This window comes from Salmo salar, chromosome ssa15, assembly GCF_905237065.1.
Source record: "Salmo salar chromosome ssa15, Ssal_v3.1, whole genome shotgun sequence".
Classification (NCBI taxonomy): domain Eukaryota; kingdom Metazoa; phylum Chordata; class Actinopteri; order Salmoniformes; family Salmonidae; genus Salmo; species Salmo salar.
This window is the reverse complement of record NC_059456.1, coordinates 67,202,019-67,222,366: the sequence shown is the minus strand read 5'-3', so window position 1 is coordinate 67,222,366 and position 20,348 is coordinate 67,202,019. Positions and strand designations below refer to the sequence as shown.

The 20,348-nt window shown below is 45.3% G+C and overlaps 1 protein-coding gene across 1 annotated transcript; it reads left to right on the top strand.

Annotated features, from left to right (window-relative positions):
* Positions 1 to 143: 143 nt before the first annotated feature.
* Positions 144 to 20,276, top strand: LOC106571977 (transketolase). Its single transcript, XM_014145601.2, has 14 exons — positions 144 to 522; positions 2,385 to 2,502; positions 3,503 to 3,616; positions 4,372 to 4,469; positions 11,733 to 11,924; positions 12,036 to 12,154; positions 12,909 to 13,105; positions 13,283 to 13,447; positions 14,443 to 14,599; positions 15,183 to 15,313; positions 15,553 to 15,636; positions 15,774 to 15,867; positions 18,285 to 18,407; positions 19,728 to 20,276. Exons 1-14 carry the CDS (start codon positions 416 to 418, stop codon positions 19,913 to 19,915), a joined length of 1,887 nt encoding a protein of 628 aa, XP_014001076.1. The 5' UTR covers positions 144 to 415; the 3' UTR covers positions 19,916 to 20,276.
* The last annotated feature ends 72 nt before the right edge of the window (positions 20,277 to 20,348 follow it).

Genomic DNA, 20,348 nt, shown 5'->3' with positions numbered 1-20,348 from the left:
AGCAGAGAGTAGCCTACGACAGCTCATTATGCCGATGCCACCCCTGTTGTTTGGCCCCGCAGTACGAGCGACAGTGTTGACGCGGTGTGGGGACGGAGGGGGGGTGACAGTAAGTCCATTGCACTTGGCCTTGACAACTCCGCCTCCGCCACTTCGCCCATGTGTAGCCTGCACTGCCACACACACACGCACTCTGTGGTCGTTGAGCCCGTGTGCGGTCTATCTCTCCTTTTTAGCTCTAGATTAGCCATATTCATAGGTTTACCAACGCCCCTCTCTCTGTAATTCTCTCTGACTCTATCCCCCGCACAGGTTCAAGGCGATTTTCCTAGTCTTTACCCTGACGTTGTTCGTGTTTTTATCCCGGACAGTATTTTACTTTGTTAAAGTGTATTTTTGACAGAAGTGCGCACAGATGGAGGACTATCACAAACCCGACCAGCAGACCCTGCAGACGCTTAGGAACATCGCCAACCGGCTCAGGATCAATTCTATCAAGGCTACAACTGCTGCAGGCAGTGGGTAAGAACCATGCAGAAAAATAAATGCGCGATATGAGGTGTCCATGCAGGCTATGGCTCGGACATTGTGTGCGTATATTACGCATCGCTCCAGAAAAGGCTACTGTTCTTAATTTTAGCTGTCCATTTGGCATAAATATTTGACATGGATGAAATTGGGTTTTTAAACCATGCTAATACATATAGATGTAGATAAAATATGCAGCAATTGTGTTATGTCTTATTATGTTGTGATAGGGATTCCAAGTGGCGCAGCGGTCTAAGGCACTGCATCTCAGTGCAAGAGTCCCTGGTTCGAATCCAGGCTGTGATTGGGAGTCCCATATGGCGGCGCACAAGTCGTCCGGGTTTGGCTGGGGTAGGCAGTCATTGTAAATAGGAATTTGTTCTTAACTGACTTGCCTAGTTAAATAAAGGTTAAATACTTTTTAAAAAAACTGAAAAAAATAGACTACTCGTTGCAGGTGCATTGAAACATTATTTTCGAACGTGCATTAGCGTAACGGTAGGACTTTTTTAAATCTTTGAATTCATATTTTTTCTGGTTATGTAAGATGTGAGCGAAAACCCCTTCAATGTGATTCAATAATGAATGGGTAGTTACACGTGGTGGCGACGTGGGGTTCGTCCGCCGCAACTAAAGGGACCGCGTTCGTGCCTGGCGCTCCAACGCACCTGCGTAAATTCAGCCTTCAACTCCCATCCTCTTCATTGGTGACGGGCTGATTTTGATGCTCGTCGGTCCACTGCGACCTGGGCAATCTCCAACCAATGCCCTCGCTTTCGAAAATTATTTTTCAGGCTTGTCCTTTGTATATTTTTGGGGGCACACGATATTGGGGTTAAGAAAAATGCCAGATAGCGGCAAATGTTGTTAGAACACATGTTATTTACATTTTGAGACATTCATTCATTCGATGTTCTTATTTCCTTAGCCATTTATTACAGTATAGTAAACAGCTCACATAACATATGTTATTAGAGGCATTATAACCAGGGACACCACCTTTTAGTGAATGTTTCTAATTCCACTTCGTCAAATAAGGCCAAGGCAGAATTATACTTAATTTTTTGTGGTTCATTTATTTGTCTTTTCATTGATGATTTACTTAAACACATATTTATTTTAGTCATTGTTTGTCTGTTTTGACCACCTTTCCGTTTCAGGTTGATAAAAATAATAATTCTGGTGGGTACCTGGCACCTGTGCTATGGTGAAGTATTATAAATGGCCATGCTCTGTTTGGAATCTCACATGTTATAGATGCTTTCAAATAACGTTTTTATATTGATGTCTTTTGCATTTTGCTTCAAGCATGGAGTTTTGGCAATAAACAAAATAAGGGTTTTTGTGGTCAGCTGTAATAAAACTGTCTAAAGTGTTGGGTAACTGTCTAACCCTGACTGAATGTATTGAAGAGGGTCTGCCTTGTGTTACAGTCAAACAGTGGATTGATTGTTGTGAATGAGTGTTAACGCTTTTTTACAAGATGATGGTTACAGTTGGTACACAGACTACTATAGGCTTACCCCAGCACTCAGTGAAAAATGAATATCAGAGTTTAAGTCTAGGTGATCAAATGCAGCTGAAGAGGCCTTTGTTTCCTTTGATCTTCCAACAGTGTGTGAAGTCTTGGCTCTGACTGTCAATGTGTCTGCATGTGTGTGTCTACTGGAAATATTGGAGGGCGATGTAGTAGTCTATACTGATTGTAGGTCATTTAGTGTGCGTGTGTGTGACACTTTCCAGCTACACACTTCAGTGTGAGCTGAGCACGTGAAGGTGTGTGTGTTTTATTTGTGTGTGCATGTGTCAGTCAGAGCCCTGGTCTGACCCGTTGTCCTGTCCTCTCTGGCCTCCAGTCACCCCACATCATGCTGCAGTGTGGCAGAGATCATGTCTGTGCTCTTCTTCCACACCATGAAGTACCGCCCTGAGGAACCCCGGAACATCAACAGCGACCGCTTCGTCCTCTCCAAGGTACCACTCTCAACCCATCTAGACATCCCTAACCCCTTAACCTCCCTCCGGGGAAATACAGGCATCCCAGGCCCAGATAGTGGTGAAACGTTTACATGCACAGTGTGAAGGCTTCCAAAGGTACACTTTCCCTTATTTATTTGAAATGATTTAACCTTAATGCCTCTGTGCTCAACCTATCTAAATTTGATTGTTATTGAGTCTGTGATAAAGTATGACGTCTGCCAAGTCCATTCAGAAGCAGTGCCTCCATGTTCACCTCTAAGGTAAGGCCTACTGTAGTAGCTAAGCCCCTCCCCTTCCGTCATGACCTCATTAGCCTCATTGGACAGATGTGGGACACTTGATCTGTCTTTCAGTCGCCCGCCTGGGCATCAGACTCCGTTTATCAAGTTTGTCAGAGTAGATTGGCAGAGTGGCTAGAACCCGTAGCCAGCTCAAGGGCTCTGTATCAAACTCATTCCATTTCCAAAAATCGACCTGATGAATTGATGGAAAGCTGTATGTTCATAGGATTTTTAACCAGTCAGATTGCATTGGCCAGTCTGTGCTGGGAAGAGCCAGCCATATGATTGAGAGTTTTTAAAGGCCCAATTTGTAGAGTAAGCATGTAATCTGGAGCAGAGACCTGGGACCTTTAGGAGACTGACCGGGAGGCGGGAATGTAATCCTATTGGGACTACTGGAATATCATTCATTTAGGAGGTGTGGAAGGAAGAACGTTTGGGATGAGTTTCTCAATCCAAGAAATGAAAGTGTTCCAGGCACCGAGTGTGATACTGTATGTGAGAGTCTAACATAGGGAATAACAGCTCGGCTGTAAAAGATGGTTGTAGTGAATCGTTGAAGTTTGTTTACGTTAACTAGGGTCCATTGTGCATGTTCTGTCTGCATGAGGTCATGTCTGTGTGCGATGGTAACAAAGTCGTAACTTGTATCTGCGAGACTGTTCTCTCTCTCTCTAACTCTGTCCCTCCCTCTCTTTCTCTGTCTCCTCCAGGGCCATGCAGCCCCGGTGCTTTACGCGGTGTGGGCCGAGACAGGCTACCTGAAGGAGAGCGAACTGCTCAACCTCCGTAAGGTCGACTCCATCCTGGAGGGACACCCTGTGCCGGTGAGAATAGGAACAGGAAGTGACCTGTCGATCCACACGACACCACCTTGTTTAGCCCACAAATAACCTCTGCACTCCACTGACACAGTGAGAGTTAGCCTTTTAAAAGCCTGGCTTATCTTTAGCCCTTTCTCTCTCGCAGACCCCGTTCACCCATGACTGTTTTTTTACCTGTTTGTTAAACAGTCAAATTTATCCTCCGAAGCCCTACTTGTCCCTTTGTCAGAGCACTGGTATTCCCTTGTTGAAGAGAGGAAGTCTGAGCACACAACATACACTATATACTGGAGTGTAGACTGTATGTGCTTGTGTGACAGACAGGCTGTCCAAGGCCCCTTTTGTGTGCACGCCCAGTAACTTCCTAGTAATGCCATGCCCTGTTCACACATGCATGAGTAAGCCACTGATTAGTCTCTTCATCTAATGCTTACACATTGATTTACCCTGTTGAGCTGTTAATATGACCACTGAATGAATGTGTATATTTAAGAAGTGTGTTTGAGAGGAAGTGTGTGTTTTGTGGCCAGTATGTGATTTTGATGGTAATGAGAACTGAATGTGGGTGTGTTATGTAGTCTTTGTGTGGGATTAGTTTCTGTCGGTGCAATTTAACAGCGTAATTGATGTAATGTTTGATGACTTTGTTTAATGTGTAGTGTGTGTTTGTTGGTGTAATGCATGTTTAGTATGTGTTTGTGTAATGTCTAACATTTGTGTGTGTGTGTGTGTGTGTGTGTGTGTGTGTGTGTTAACAGAAGCAGCAGTTTGTGGATGTGGCCACCGGCTCTCTTGGACAGGGTCTGGGGGCTGCCTGCGGGATGGCCTACACTGGGAAATACTTTGACAAGGCCAGGTGAGAGACCATTCTCCCACACATTATATGGACTTCAGCATAGGACTCAGTGACATGCTCGACACCCGTCTGTCATTCTTTAGATGCGCGGTCATACGTTGTCTGGCTATACAAGAACACACGAGGCAGACAGACCAACACACAAATAATCCGATACATAGCATAGAGAAAGGGAAGTGAGCGCAAGGAAATATGTGCAATGAAATAAATCAGATGCGCCCACAATGAACGTATACTGTGATACTCCCCCACACATAGGCATAAAGCCGGCCCGTTCATAGACAAAGGCATGCGTGGACACAACAGACACACCTCTAGTCATGGTGCGCACTCTCCGCGAACAATAAGACAACCTGACATCTGACATTTCACCACAGTTACGGAGAGTAGATGCAAGCTGACAGCCATAGCTGGTCTTGTATGTAGGGGCGTGGAGAGAGGCTGGCCGTTTCACTGCTGAACATGGTTTGGAAGCCAGCTTCTTTATTGTGCGAGACGAGTTCTAGAACGGCCATGTGAACACTGGCACAGTGGAGCCTGAAACGCTGTCTACGGCTGTCTGTATATGACAAAAGCAGATTCCCCTTTTATATCTGAATCCATAGAAAAAGCTAGAACAGTAGAGGACAGCTGAGCTGTACTTTGGGGTTAGGGATAGACTTTGAAAAACGTTTTAATAGGATTTTTTTGTTGCTATTCTCTGGTTTCATTTTCGGGCTGTATAACAGAGCAGTCTGCCGTAGAATGTATACGTGGGATGGGTTGGATGCGCTTTCTCTGCATTTTGTTCAGTCAATTCTTCTGCTCTAATAATCAGGGCTGTGAGAGAGCCACCCTCTTCTCCTTCTTTTGCTCTTCTCACTGCCTTATCTCTCTCACTACCAACCCTTCCTTTGTTAGTTGTTTTCCATATTATGTCTATCTCTGATAAGCTACCCAAGAAAGACCTGAACATAGCCCATATTAATATATGTAGCCTTAGAAATAAGGGTCATGAATTCAATAACTTGCTAACATCAGATAACATTCACATATTAGACATTTCCGAGACTCACTTAGATAATTCCTTTGATACAGCAGTTGCAATACAAGCATATAACATCTACTGAAGAGACAGGAATGCCTATGGCGAGGTGTTGCTGTATATACTCAGAGCCATATCCCTGTAATGCTTAGAGAAGATCTCATGTCAAGTGTTATTAAGGTGTTGTGGTTGCAGGTTCACCTGCCTCCTCTAAAGCCTCTTCTTGTTTCTTGTATCTAGGTAATGTATGTGAAATGCTAGATGGTGTATGTGATGTAAACAGAGAGGTCTATTTTCTTGGGCACCTGAATATTGACTGGTTTTCATCAAGCTGTCCGCTCAAGAGGAAGCTTCTCACTTTAACCAGTGCCTGTAATCTGGTTTAGATTGTTAATCAACCTACCAGGGTGTTTACAAACACTACAGGAACTATCAACTATATCATGTATCGATCACATTTTTACCAATACTGTAGAACTTTGTTCTAAAGCTGTATCCGTACCCATTGGATGCAGTGATCGCAATATAGTGGCTATATCCAGGAAAGCCAAGGTTCCTAAAGCTGGGCCTAAAATAGTGTATAAGAAATCATACAAAAGATTTTGCTGTGACTCTTATGTGGATGATGTTAACAATATTTGATGTAAACAATAAGGAGCATCTAGACACTGCACTTCATGAATTTATGACATTGCTTCTTCTAATTATTGATAAACATGCACCTGTTAAGAAACTGATTGTTAGAACTGTTAAGTCTCCATGGATTGATGAGGAATTGAAAAACTGTATGTAACGCTTGTCGTCTGTAGGAGAAGGGGACCTAAGCGCAGCGTGGTGAGTGTTCATATTAATGATTTAATAATAAGAAACAAAACAAGAAAATGAACGACAGCCAACAGTTCTGTCAGGTCACAAAATGTACAAAACAGAAAATAACTACCCACAAACCCCAAAGGAAAACAGGCTGCCTAAGTATGACTCCCAATCAGCGACAACGATGTACAGCTGTCCCTGATTGAGAGCCATACCAGGCCAAAACAAAGAAATACAAAGCATAGAAAAAAGGACATAGAATGCCCACCTAAATCACACCCTGACCAAACCTAAATAGAGACATAAAAAAGGCTTTCTCAGGTCAGGGCGTGACACTGTATGGTTGAAAGCGATGGGGCAAGAGGAGTGGTTAATATGTCTGACTTACTGCAAATTGAGACATTTTGTGACTAAACTTAACAAAAAGAAGAAACTGTATTATGAAGCCAAGATCAATGATTTAAAGAATTATGGAAAAAAAACGTTGGAGTACTTTGAATTAAATTAGGGCTGAAAGACAAATTCAACTACATTTTTCATCTAATCGGATGGCTTATTCATCACAAATCCATTTGATATTGTCAATTCTTTTAATGATTATTTCATTGCCAAAGTGGGCAAACTTAGGCAGGAAATGCCAACAACAAGCAGTGAGCCATCGTTCTCATGCATTAAACGAATAATGAAAAAAACATTGTACGTTTGAATCTTGTAAAGTTAGTGTGGGAGAGGTGGAAACATTTGTTATCGATCAATAATGGCAAACCTCCTGGCATTGACAACTTAGATGGAAAGCTACTGAGGATGGTAGCTGACTCTATAGCCACTCTTATCTGTCATATTTCTAATCTGAGCCTAGAGGAAAGGGTTTGTCCTCAGGCCTGAAGGGAAGCCAAAGTCAAGAATGGTAAAGCGGCCTTTATTGTTTCTAACAGCCAGCCTATCAGCTTGCTGCCAGCTCTAAGCAAACTGTTGGAAAAAATGGTGTTTGACCAAATACAATGCTATTTTTCTGTAAACAAGTTAATAAGACTTTCAGCATGCTTATAGAGAAGGGCACGCAACATGTACTGCACTGACACAAATGACTGATGATTGGTTGAAATAAATGTTGTGGGAGCTGTACTGTTAGATTTCCCGTAACGTCTTTGATATTATATTATTGACCATAACCTGTTGTTGAAAAACCTCTCCCAAATTGTGGAATCAGAGCTGTCTATCTAATAGAACACAAACTTTTCTTTATTGGAAGCATCTCTGATGTTAAACATATAAAGTGTGGTGTATCACAGGGTAGCTCTTTTGGCCCTCTACTCTTTTCTCAATGACCTGGCAATAAACAATGCCTGTTTGTCCATGTATGCTGATGATTCAACCCTGTACGCACGCGTCAGCAACCACAGCTAGTGAAGTCACTGCAACCCTAAACAAAGAGTTGCAGTCAGTTTTAGAATATGTGGCCAGTAATAAACTGGTCCAGAACATCTCTAAAACTAATTGCATTGTATCTGTGATACAAATCATTCCCTAAGTTCTAGACCTGTGGCTGTTGAGCAAATTGAGGAGACTAAATTACTTGGCGTTACCTTAGGTTGTAAATGGTCATGTTCAAAACATATTGACTCAATGGTTGTAAAGATTGGGAGAGATCTGTCCGTGATGCTCTGCACCACACTCCACAAGGCAAGTCTTGATTACTGTCCAGTCATCTGGTCATGCGCTGCAAATAATGACCTAGTTAAGCTGCAGCTGGCCCAAAACAGAGCTGCACGTTTTGCTCTTCATTGTAATCAAAGGGCTAATATCAATACTATGAATGCCAGTCTCTTGGCTAAGAGAATTGTTTGCATAGTTAACTTACACACAGCACAGACACACACACTTACCAGACATGCCACCAGGGGTCTTTTCTCAGTCCCCAGGTCCAGAACAAATTCAAGGAAACGTAGAGTATTATACAGAGCCATGAGTGCATGGAACTCCCTTACGTCTTATATAGCGCAAGTGAACAGCAAACCTGGTGTTAAAAAAATAATAAAGCAACACCTCACGACACAACGCCTCTCCCCCATGTGACCTACTTGTTGTATGTGTGTACTGACATATGTGTAACTGATAGATGCAAACACACACTACATGTTAATGTATGTAAATAGTAAAGTATCTAGTCTGCAATGTATTTTTCGTTATGTGCCAGTAAGACTATCTGTGGCCATTGGTGTCGGCTAATGGGGATCCTAATCAAATCAACAACAAGAGAGAGTGCTCTTTCCCTCGCCTCTCGCTCGCTCTCTCTTTCTCAGGAGCTACTGCAGCATCCAGACTCAACTCTGACTTGTCTGTCATGTATGACTGCTTTTCTTCCAAAATCTTCCTCTTATAGTCGGTGACCCTAAAACATACGGCCCTACATTCTTAGGCCAGTGTCACGGATAAAGGGAGTGATCTATGAATCAAATGACTGTATGTGTCAAATACATTTAGCAGGAGGGTGAGGATTAGTGAGTCAAAATGCCACATTACAGCTTTAAAACCTCACTGACAGTACCCTGTTTAATTGATTCAGCAAATAGAGTTTGAATATGATTATCCATGCTTAGCTGATCAAAGTGCAACGTAAAACTATTTGGCGCAGGTTCACGAGGGTGTGCGTGGAGACAACGTTTCCCTGTCGTTGGGTCTATGTTTGACAGAACGGCCTGAGGGCTCTCAGTACAGGTTTGGACTGTGAGCTGTCAGTTTGATGTATTATGTTCTCACCCCTCTAATACTCTCACCTTGTCCTCTCCCTGGGGCAATGCTGAGAGTGAGTGAGTGAGTGAGTGAGTGAGTGAGTGAGTGAGTGAGTGAGTGAGTGAGTGAGTGAGTGAGTGAGTGAGAGAGTGAGAGTGTGAGAGTGTGAGAGTGTGAGAGTGTGAGTGAGTGAGTGAGTCTCTCTGTCTGAAGAGATCAGCTTTAGACTAGACTACTCACCTCAACCAATGCATTATGGTAAAATACAATATTGGTTGATCCACTACCTGTCTAAATAGAAGGTTGAATTAAATGTTAGACTGCGTAGTTATCCTGTTACACGCATGGAGGTGTATTTTAAATGTGGTTATTACCTATTGTCTTTCATAGGCTTTGTGTGTTTGAACAAGGTCTCGATCTCTGTGCTACGAGGGGCACCCAAACTCCTACCTAATCCAGGCAGTGCTTTAGAGTTTAGAGCTGCAGAAGCCCAGTAATCCCTCAGAATGTGTAGGATACACTCTCCTGTGTGTTGTCTTAAGTGCATACTTACACACACACACGCCGTTATGCACATTTGAAGGGTTACCTCAGTTGGCTTACCATTGTGTGTGTGTGTGACGGTTGTCTTAAGAGTATGGCTTTTGCCCCGACCTAATGCCCTGTCGGCATAGCCTTTGACAGTCAGCGATTTATTCGGGATGGCAAAACGTTAATCTGTGAAAAGCTTTTGACTTTGTGTAAATAGCTCTCTTCAAACAGTGTCATTCCTCCAAAACAATAGAATAGTAATTTATCCATTCATATTCTGATATCTACTTTTGTCCATGTAATTAACGAGCTACATAATCACCATTATCATCAACTCATATGTTATAACAATCAGTCAGTCAACACACTGCTATTGTATCATATACAAAAGTATGTGGACACCCCTTCAAATGAGTGATTCGGCTATTTCAGCCACACCTGTTGCTGACAGGTATATAAAATTGAGCACACAGCCATGCAATCTCCATAGACAAACATGGACAGTAGAACGGCCCGTACTGAAGAGCTTAGTGACTTTCAACGTGGCTCCGTCATAAGATGCCACCTTTCCAACCAGTCAGTTCCTCAAATTTCTGCCCTGCTAGAGCTGCCCCGGTCAACTGTAAGTGATGTTATTGTGAAGTGGAAACGTCTAGGAGCATCAAATGCTCAGCCGCAAAGTGGTAGGTCACACAAGCTCACAGAACGGGAACCTCGAGTGTTGAAGCGCGTAGCTCGTAAGAATCGTATGTCCTCGGTTGCAACACTCAATACCGAGTTCCCAACTGCCTCTGGAAGCGATGTCGGCACAAGAACCGACAGGAGCTTCATGAAATGGGTTTCCATGGCTGAGCAACTGCACACAAGCCTAAGATCACCATGCGCAAATCCAAGCGTTGGCTTGAGTGGTGTAAAGCTCGCCGCTATTGGACTCTGGAGCAGTGGAAACGTGTTCTCTGGAGTGATGAATCATGCTTTGCCATCTGGCAGTCCAACTGATAAATCTGAGTTTGGCAGACATCAGGAGAACGCTACCTGCCTGAATGCGTAGTGTCAACTGTAAAGTTTGGTGGAGGTGGAATAATGGTCTGGGGCTGTTTTTCATGGTTCAGGCTAGGCCCCTTCGTTCCAGTGAAGGGAAATCTTAACGCTACAGCATACACTAGACGATTCTGTGCTTCCAAATTTGTGGCAACTGTTTGGGGAAGTCCCTTTCCTGTTTCAGCATAACGATGCACCCATGCACAAAGCAAGGTCTATACAGAAATGGTTTGTTGAGATCGCTGTGGAAGAACTTGACTGGCCTGCACTGAGTCCCGATCTCAACCCCATCGAACACCTTTGGGATGAATTGGAACGCCGCCTACGAGCCAGGCCTAGTTGCCCAACATCAGTTCCTTCCCTGAAGAGTGGAGGCTGTTTATAGTAGCAAATGAGGGGACCAACTCCGTATTAATGCCCATGATTTTGGAAATAGATGTTCGACGAGAGAGTGTCCACATACTTTTGGTCATGTAGTGTACCATAATGTAAGCCTATTAGATTGTGTTGATTTGATTTAAATTGCATTGCAGCTTAGAGGTTTAACCAGTGTGTTGGTGCAGGGAAGGGCTTTCTGTCTGTCTGTGAGTAGTGAGAGGTGCTGCAGCTCCCCTGAGGCGAGACTGAGAGTAACCGGGAGGGAGGATGTTAAACGGTATCTGGTCCAGGTGTCTGTGGCTCCCTCTCTGGGCTCCGGAATGTTGTCCGGTTCGGAATGCGTAGCGTAATGCGTTGTGTCTCAGCCTATCTTCTCGCTTTAATGAGAATGTGTCTATTTGACTGGAAAGCTGTCAGGCCCTGTTAACCATGCAGGATGATGGGAGCTCTGAGAGGGTTTCAACTGTTCCTGTTCGCTCTGTGTCGGGGAGGGCGGTTGAGGGGGCGCCTCATTTCGAAGATGAAGAGTGGGGGTTGTGTGGAAAAATGTATGCCGGAAGGGGAGGAGATGTTGAGGGAGAGTGTTATAGTTCTGCACCTTTTGTGATCCCTTAGTCAATCAAGTGGTAATCAATTGAAAATTGTGGATTACTCATATAACTCTACATGTTTATTAGTGTTATTACAAAAGCTTTACTGCTGTGATCTTGCGTCTAATTCTGTCTGTGTCTGTCTCTCCGTAGCTACAGTGTGTACTGCCTGCTGGGTGATGGGGAGATGTCTGAGGGCTCGGTGTGGGAGGCCATGGCCTTCGCCTCTTACTACCAGCTGGACAACCTGGTGGCCATCCTGGACATCAACCGTCTGGGCCAGAGTGACCCAGCTCCCCTGCAGCACCACGTGGAGAAGTACCAGAAACGCTGCGAAGCCTTCGGGTGAGTGCTGGGAGAAAGTCTGTCCTAGAAAATGTGTGGCCTAGAGACCGTGAAAGTGGGCCTAAGAATGTAAATGACTCCCACCAATTTTTCCCTGGTATGTGTTTGTAGGTGGAATGCCATCATTGTGGACGGGCACAGTGTGGACGAGCTGACTAAGGTTCTGAGCCAACCCCGTCACCAGCCCACCGCAATTGTAGCCAAAACCATCAAGGGCAAGGGAATCCCAGGTACGCACTCCCCAACAGTAATACAGCTCACCAGAAACCGAATCCCATGTGCCACTATAGGTATTAGTACAGACGGGTTCACCCAGAGACTAACCAAACCCTAATACTATACCGGGGGGGATGAGATGGAAACCCTGCTAGCAGCACTACCTTTTCCTGAAATATACTAACACCGCTTGATTGGGATACTGACAGACTCCCCTCTACCCATTCACATTCAAAAATATCTGTGGTGCTCGGCTGCTGCTTTGTAATCAATACCTACTATCAAACCCCACTAATCCTAAAATTAAAAAGGTATCATCTGTGCCTGTCCCTTAAAAGACATAAAGTTATGTCTGATGGACCTGAATCAGCCCTCCCTGTCTTCTCTGAGGGGCACCTAAACCTGTGGTAATCTGGGCAGTGCATTAGACATTTAGCTGCAGCAGCCTGTTAATCCCTCAGCATGTGTAGGACATACTCAGATCACTGGCCTTTGTCTGGCTGTTGTCACGAGAATAGGGCTTTTGATGTGGAGCCCTGACCTATGGGATTGTCTTTTGATGGCCACTCATGTGTAAGGCTTTGTGTGGGGGGGGGAGTTGAGGAATATGTAATTTACGACCATTCGATGCTGATATCAGCAAACGGATATAGGAGATAAGCTGATTGCCCACCAATCGATGCACAGTTTATATACATACTAAAGCCGTATTTGCTGTGCGTGAGGTGGTGTGTGTGTATTTCATCATGTTCTCTGTGTGTGTTATAGCTGTGGAGGACAAGATGGGCTGGCATGGGAAGCCCCTGCCCAAGGAGATGGCTGAGGGGGTGCTGAAGGACATCCAGGCGCGCATCATGAACAGTAATAAGCGCCTGTACCCCGCTACGCCCACTGAGGACGCCCCGCCCGTCAGCCTGCGCAACGTTCGCATGCCCAGCGCACCCAGCTACAAACTCGGAGAGAAGGTGCGTGTTTGCGCGCGTGCGTGTACTTGAGAGGGAGCAAGAGCGTTTGAGAGAGAGCGATGCTTTAAATCCTGGAACAAGACACAGGCACTATCTTGACTTACACGAATGGTGATGGACGGCTACGCTGACCTGTTTTTTTGAATGAACTAATCCATTGGTTGTGTTTGGCTCCAGATTGCCACGCGGAAGGCCTATGGCATGGCTCTGGCTAAGCTAGGCCGCTACAACGAGCACGTGGTGGCTCTGGATGGAGACACCAAGAACTCCACCTTCTCTGAGCTCTTTAAGAACGAGCACCCCGAACGCTACGTCGAGTGCTACATTGCCGAGCAGAACATGGTAAGCTTAGCTGACACCCAATGCCACGTATCTGACCCGAGTCTAGGTCTAGTAGGTTGAACTGAAGTGTACTGCTCACAAAATCTTCATAAGAGATAGTTAATGTCTCTCCAAAGAAAGTAATAAAAACATTTTTTAACTAACAATGATAAGCTGTTATTGATAGCACTATGTGACATCAACCCAAAATGACTATCAAAGTTCCATCCAGACCATTCGTACTGTAGGCCTGGCATGTCTTTGTATTTGAACGGCTGTAGAAACCGGCCTCTTCTGCTTCTTTCCACCCTCATATGTGAATTATTGACCTCTGACATACAGAGTGCCACACCCCCACTTCTAGGGCCTGGATCCTTCTACCTGGTTGGCTAAGATACCTATTAATTCGTAATGTCTCGGCACGATTCCAGCGGCAGTTCCTTCAGAGGAATCATTAGCAGGTTTAATGGAGCTGTGTTGTGGCCTGTGACTCGTTGTGACTCCCACACACAATAGAGAAGTAAAATATAGATCAGATGTTATTTAGATGAATTATTTACCGTCGCCGTGCTGTCGCATCAAATATTATTAAGGGATTGGAACATTTTAATGCTTTGTTGGATTTCTAAGTCTCTTGTTGTTTGTCCCTGACAACGATAATGCTCTATGCTAGCTAACGACACTTTGCTTTGCTGTACCTAATGTACATGGCATTGTTTAAACCACCAATGCACTGTATTTTTGTGAGTAAAAGCTCTCACTGACAATGTCTCACACAGGCCCCATTCCCTTAGCAAGGCCTCATGGGGAATGGGATTTCTCAGGGCTAACAGGAAATGAAATTGGACAAACAGAACATTTCCCCCATATGAATTGAAAGATGCTGGCTCCCTGCTTATGTGTCTAAGGATTGACATGAGGCACTTTGGGCAGACTGTGAGAACACAAGTTGCTCAGGCTTCTATCTGGTCTTTTTAATCATGAACACCGCTTTCCTCCCTCTCCTCCTCTGTCAGGTGAGCATTGCGGTGGGCTGTGCCACGCGGGACCGCAACGTGGTGTTCGCCAGCACATTCGCCACCTTCTTCACGCGTGCCTACGACCAGCTTCGTATGGCCGCCATCTCAGAGAGCAACATCAACCTGTGTGGCTCCCACTGCGGCGTGTCCATCGGTCAGTCCGCCCACTGACCTTTGACCCCCCCCTAGTGAACTGTCTGTGTAGTGACCCCTGTGACTTCCTCACTGTGACCCTGACGTAGCTCTCAGCACTTGTTCCTCTGGGAACGATTCAGCCCACTGCAGAAGACTTGGCTTACTGTCACATAGTGCTTCCCCTAAAACTTTTTAGGTGGAGAGGGCCTTTGGCTTCAGTTGGTTTCGATCGAACATTTTGGTAACACTCCTGCAGTGGGTTGAATCGTTCCCTCGTTGTTGACCTCGCGTCGTATAATCCTGTATTATTTCCTGAATCCTGAACTTTGCTTTTGTTTCTTCACATCTTCCTTCCATCTATTAATGTATCAGTGTGGCACTGGCCAGCACTCGTTCCCTCCCTCCCTCTCTCTCTCTGTGTCACGGAAGTGGTGGTGGCGGGGCGGCCAGGCTTCCTTTTGGTTCCTCAGGTACATTGCATGCCCACGCCGACTCGCCCCACTGAACGCATGCCTGCCCTGTAGCTTTCACCTTCAGCAGCCCCAAACAGGCCAAGTGTTGACTTGCGCGTGTGTACGTACGTGCGTGTGTGTGTGTTCTAGGAGAGGATGGACCTTCTCAGATGGGCCTCGAAGACATTGCCATGTTCAGAGCCATTCCCACGTCAACCGTTTTCTACCCTAGCGACGGCGTGTCCACTGAGAAAGCTGTGGAGCTGGCCGCGAACACAAAGGTACTCAGAACCCTCTCTATCACATCTGCCACTTGCTTTGCGCTCACTCTGCAATATGGTGGTAGGCCGTCATTGTAAATAAGAATTTGTTCTTAACTGCCTAGTTAAATAAAGGTTAAATAAACAAAATATATTGCGTTCACACTTGCTGAGTATGGCTGTTTTAAGAAACCGGTCTGATAAATGACAAGGTAATGAAAGTCCAGAGGCTGATTTGACATGTTCCATCTGTGCTTCAGGGTGTGTGTTTCATCAGAACCAGTCGCCCAGAGAACACTGTTCTTTACAACAGCAACGAGGACTTTCATGTGGGACAGGCGAAGGTACGGAGACCAATGTTTTTTTTACTGCACTGCCCCTCTAAGGACTTACAACTGTCTTTAAAGTACTTACATGCTTGCTACATTATTTTAATTGAAATATGCCTAGATAATAGAAACCTCCATCCCTTGTCCACCAGGTTGTGTACAAGACCAACGATGATCATGTGACAGTGATCGGAGCGGGCGTGACCCTTCATGAGGCACTGGCAGCTGCTGAAATGCTAAAGAAGGGTACAGAAGCGTCATTTTGGAAAGTTACATAGATCCGTCACAGTAACTCGGTCTATATTCTACATTTGCTGTTAGCAAATGTGCTCTTTACCCAGGCACTGATGGCATCAACGTCTTCTGAGTGACATATGCACGCACACACACAAACATGCACGCCACACACACACATACTGACACTTTGTTGTGAGATTTGTCCCATTAAGGCATTGGACCGTTCATCATGATCTGGAGCAGGGATGGGCAACTGGCGGCCCGCCCCCCCTTTTGAAGGCCCTCGGATGGAGATATATACTGTATATATACAGTGCATTCAGAAAGTATTCACACCCCTTGACTTTTTCCACATTTTGTTACGTTATAGCCTTATTCTACACACAATACCCCATAATGACAAAGCAAAAACAGGTTTTTAGAATTCTTTGCAAATTTAAAACTGAAATATAACATTTACATAAGTATTCAGACCCTTTACTCAGTACTTTGTTGAAGCACCTTTGGCAGTGATTATAGCCTCGACTCTTTTTGGGTATGACGCTACAAGCTTGGCACACCTGTATTTGGGGAGTTTCTCCCATTCTTCTCTGCAGATCCTCTCAAGCTTTGTCAGGTTGGATGGGGAGTGTTGCTGCATAGCAATTTTCAGGTCTCTCCAGAGATGTCAAATCCAAATCAAATGTTATCGTCACATACTCGTGTTTAGCAGGTGTTATTGTGGGTGTAGCGAAACGCTTGTTTGATCAGGTTCAAGTTCAGGCTCTGGCTGGGCCACTCAAGGACATTCAGAGGCTTGTCCCGAAGCCACTCCTGCATTGTCTTGGCTGTGTGCTTAGGGTCTTTGTCCTGTTGGAAGGTGAACCTTCGCCCCAGTCTGAGGTCCTGAGTTCTCTAGAGCAGGTTTTCATCAAGGATCTCTCTGTACTTTGCTCCGTTCATCTTTGCTTTGATCCTGACTAGTCTCCCAGTCCCTGCTGCTGAAAAACATCCCCACAGCATGATGCTACCACCACCATGCTTCACAGTAGAGATGGTGCCAGGTTTCCTCCAGACGTAACGCTTGGCATTCAGGCCAAAATATTTCAATCTTGGTTTCTCATGGTCTGAGAGTTCTTTAGGTACCTTTTGGCAAACTCCAAGCAGGCTGTCATGTGCCTTTTACTGAGGAGTGGCTTCCGTCTGGCCACTCTACCATAAAGGCCTGATTGGTGGAGTGCTATAGAGATGGTTGTCCTTCTGGAAGGTTCTCCATCTCCACAGAGGAACTCTGGGTCTCTGTCAGAGTGACCACTGGGTTCTTGGTCACCTCCCTGACCAAGGCCCTTCTCCCCTGATTGCTCAGTTTGGCTGGGCGGCCAGCTCTAAGAAGTCTTGGTGGTTCCAAACTCCTTCCATTTAAAAACGATGGAGGCCACTGTGTTCTTGGAGACCTTCAATGCGCAGACATTTTTTGGTACCCTTCCCCAGATCTGTGCCTCGACACAATGCTATTTCAGAGCTCTACGGACAATTCCTTTGACCCCATGGCTTGGTTTTTGCTCTGACATGCACGATGATCAATGGAAACAGGGTGCACCTGAGCTCAATTTCGAGTATCATAGCAAAGGGTCTGAATATTTTTGAAAATAAGGCGTTTTTTTTTATATACATTTGCAAACATTTCTAAACCTGTTTTCGCTTTGTCATTATGGGGTATTGTGTGGTAGATTAATGAGGATATTTTAAAAATGTAATCCACAAAATGTGGAATAAGTCAGGTGGTCTGAATACTTTTTTAGCCATCTAAACTCGTTATCATGGTCAGTTTACCTGCTGGGAGGCCCCCATTTGATTTTGTTAGACTCACTCAGATATAATATTAAAAATTGCAAATATTTCTCTCCACCCTATGGCAAAATGTGTAGAATTGCAGGAAATTAGCTGTAAAACTGCAACATTTTATTCTCCACCCCATGGCAAAATGTGTAGAATTGCAGCGAACTTGCATTAAAACTGCAACATTTTCTGTACACCCCATGGCAAAATGTGTAGATTTTCACGAAATTAACTCTAAAACGTAAAACAAAGTTCTCTCCACTGTCAAGAGCGGGGTCAGTAAAATGTTTTGCTCGCAATGGGGGGGTGGTGTATATGGATGTGGGTACGCAGACCTGCAAGCAACTGCGGCCCCTCATGATGAGTTCAGATTTTATGTCCCCCACCCCCATGAAAGTTGCCCATCCCTGATCCCCAACTGTGGTGGCTGATAGTGGCACTCTTTAATAAGCATTTACACCCCAACATCAGAGTCAGAGTGCTCCGGAATTGACAAATGTCTGGATATCTCTCTACTCTTGTATTGGTTAAGAGGAATTATTATTTCACATTGACTGAGTGTTGTTAGTCCTTTCCTGTGGCTAAGTGTATGATCTTGTGTTTATCAGAGAGGATCAACATTCGAGTGATTGACCCTTTCACCATCAAGCCTCTGGACTCCAAGACCATCGTCGAGCACGCCAAGGCCACCAGGGGACGCATCATCACAGTGGAGGACCACTACTACGAGGGTGGGTACTCTGCGCGCACACAGGCTGCCTTCTGAACTCAGGTTATGTTATTCCAGTGGCGTATGTGGTGGAGTGCCTCTGAGGTATGTAGTAATAGATATAACATTATGGAGTTGCCAGGCATTACTATGATTTGTGGTTAATGCTCTCTGATATCGAGAAGTGGCATGGCTGCAGTATTTTAGCATGTGCAGGAGGAGGAGGAGGAGGAGAAGAGACTAGTGTCCCTCAGTGTTTTTCCACTTCAGCTCTGCTCTGGCCTTTGGGCTTTCACTGACCTAGAAAACAGGAAGGGGGGAAAAAAGTGTGTGTGGTTTTATTTTGGCACAGTTGCCTTATTTGTCCCTTGGGATTTATACAGTCCGTTGATGGAACTAAACAAAAAAAGGAATGAGCACAGCCATGCCACAGTCAGCATCTTAACATTAACTAACCCCCAACCTCCCGAGTGGTGCAGTGGTCTAAAGCACTGCATCAGTCACTACAGACACCCTGGTTCGATTCCAGGCTGTATCACAACTGGCCGTGATTGGGAGTCCCATGGCCCAGCGTCGTCCGGGTTTGGCCGGTGTAGGCCGTCATTGTAAATAAGAATTTGTTCTTAACTGACTTGCCTAGTTAAATTAACATTTATTTTTAAACAAGAGAATCCATGCTGTGACAACCCCCAATCCCCACCCCCATCTATACATGAGCATGAATAGTGTATTATGACAGGTGAGCATGCGAGGTGGGGGACGGGGGTGGGCGTCCACTCAGAGCCACAGGGGGTGGGAGGACCATATGTGAGGGAGAGGAAGGGGAGGCTGTGGTTGGGGTGTTAGAGGGGCTGTATGGAGAGACCCAGACCTCAAGAACCCCCATAGTGCAGATGGCTACTACAGTAAAGTGGTAGAACGCCCTCTCTCACCCCCAGCCCCCCTTCGCCACCCCCGGCCTGATCGTCAGTCAATGAGTGGGTGGTGGCAGGCCTGTCAGGGAGGCTCAGGTCCCAGTGATGCTTAGTGGACCATTGAGGTGTCAGTGATACAAGGTCAGTGGATTGGAAGACAAAATCGATGTATAGATTGGACTGACTGGCCAGCTACTGTACATGCTGTACAGCAAAGCAGGGTTTCACTACACAAAGACAGACCACTCAGCAAGATGGACACAAAGGAGTTAGAGAAGGATGTAAGATGTAGTCTTAGCACTTAACACATTTGTCCTATGAAGACCCAGAAAATAGTGCTCCCTAGTCTTACACTTTGTGACAAATGTTGTTATAAAAAGGGCTACCATATATATGTGATTGACTGACATGTGGTTGTAATTATTTAGGGGGTCTGGGAGAGGCCGTGTGTTCAGCTGTGGTAAATGAGACGGGCTTCAATGTGCACCGTATGGCCGTGGACCACGTTCCCCGCAGCGGCACACCCACCGAGCTCCTCAAGATCTTCGGCATCGACCGCGACGCCATCGTGCAGGCCGTCCGCAAGATGCTCAGCAGCTCCGCCAACGCCAAGTAGACCACTACCGGTGCCACGGCACCATTGTCATGGAAACATCAACAGGGAAGCACTTCTGGCCACACCCGCTCTCCCTCTCTGAGAATAAGAAGTATGAATCAAATAATAATAACTGTCAATGTGGTTTTGAACCTTGACCCCTTTTAAGTTCAGTACTCCACCCCATCCCAGAGAAAGTAATGAGTCCTGCTGTAGTCTAAGTAAGCAGTGAATGTTTTTTTTTGAGTAATTTTTGACCCCCCCAAAAACATCCACAAATCCACAAATCCCACGTGAGTGTGTGGACATGGGTCTGGTGTAGAGCACTGTTTTTAGCCCCTCCTGACTGGGACTTCACACCAATAAAGGAATGGTTTCTTCACATCCCTTGTCTGTTTTTTTTTTTCATGTCTTGTTCTTGCAGGATGTCATGTCCATAATCAAATACCGTCAT

Excerpts from the sequence above, each read along its gene's own strand:
- LOC106571977 (XM_014145601.2), top strand. The coding sequence starts at position 416 with ATGGAGGACTATCACAAACCCGACCAGCAGACCCTGCAGACGCTTAGG. Across the intron at positions 2,503-3,502 it reads ACCGCTTCGTCCTCTCCAAG|GGCCATGCAGCCCCGGTGCT; the intron begins GTACCACTCTCA and ends TGTCTCCTCCAG. Across the intron at positions 13,448-14,442 it reads ACATTGCCGAGCAGAACATG|GTGAGCATTGCGGTGGGCTG; the intron begins GTAAGCTTAGCT and ends CTCCTCTGTCAG.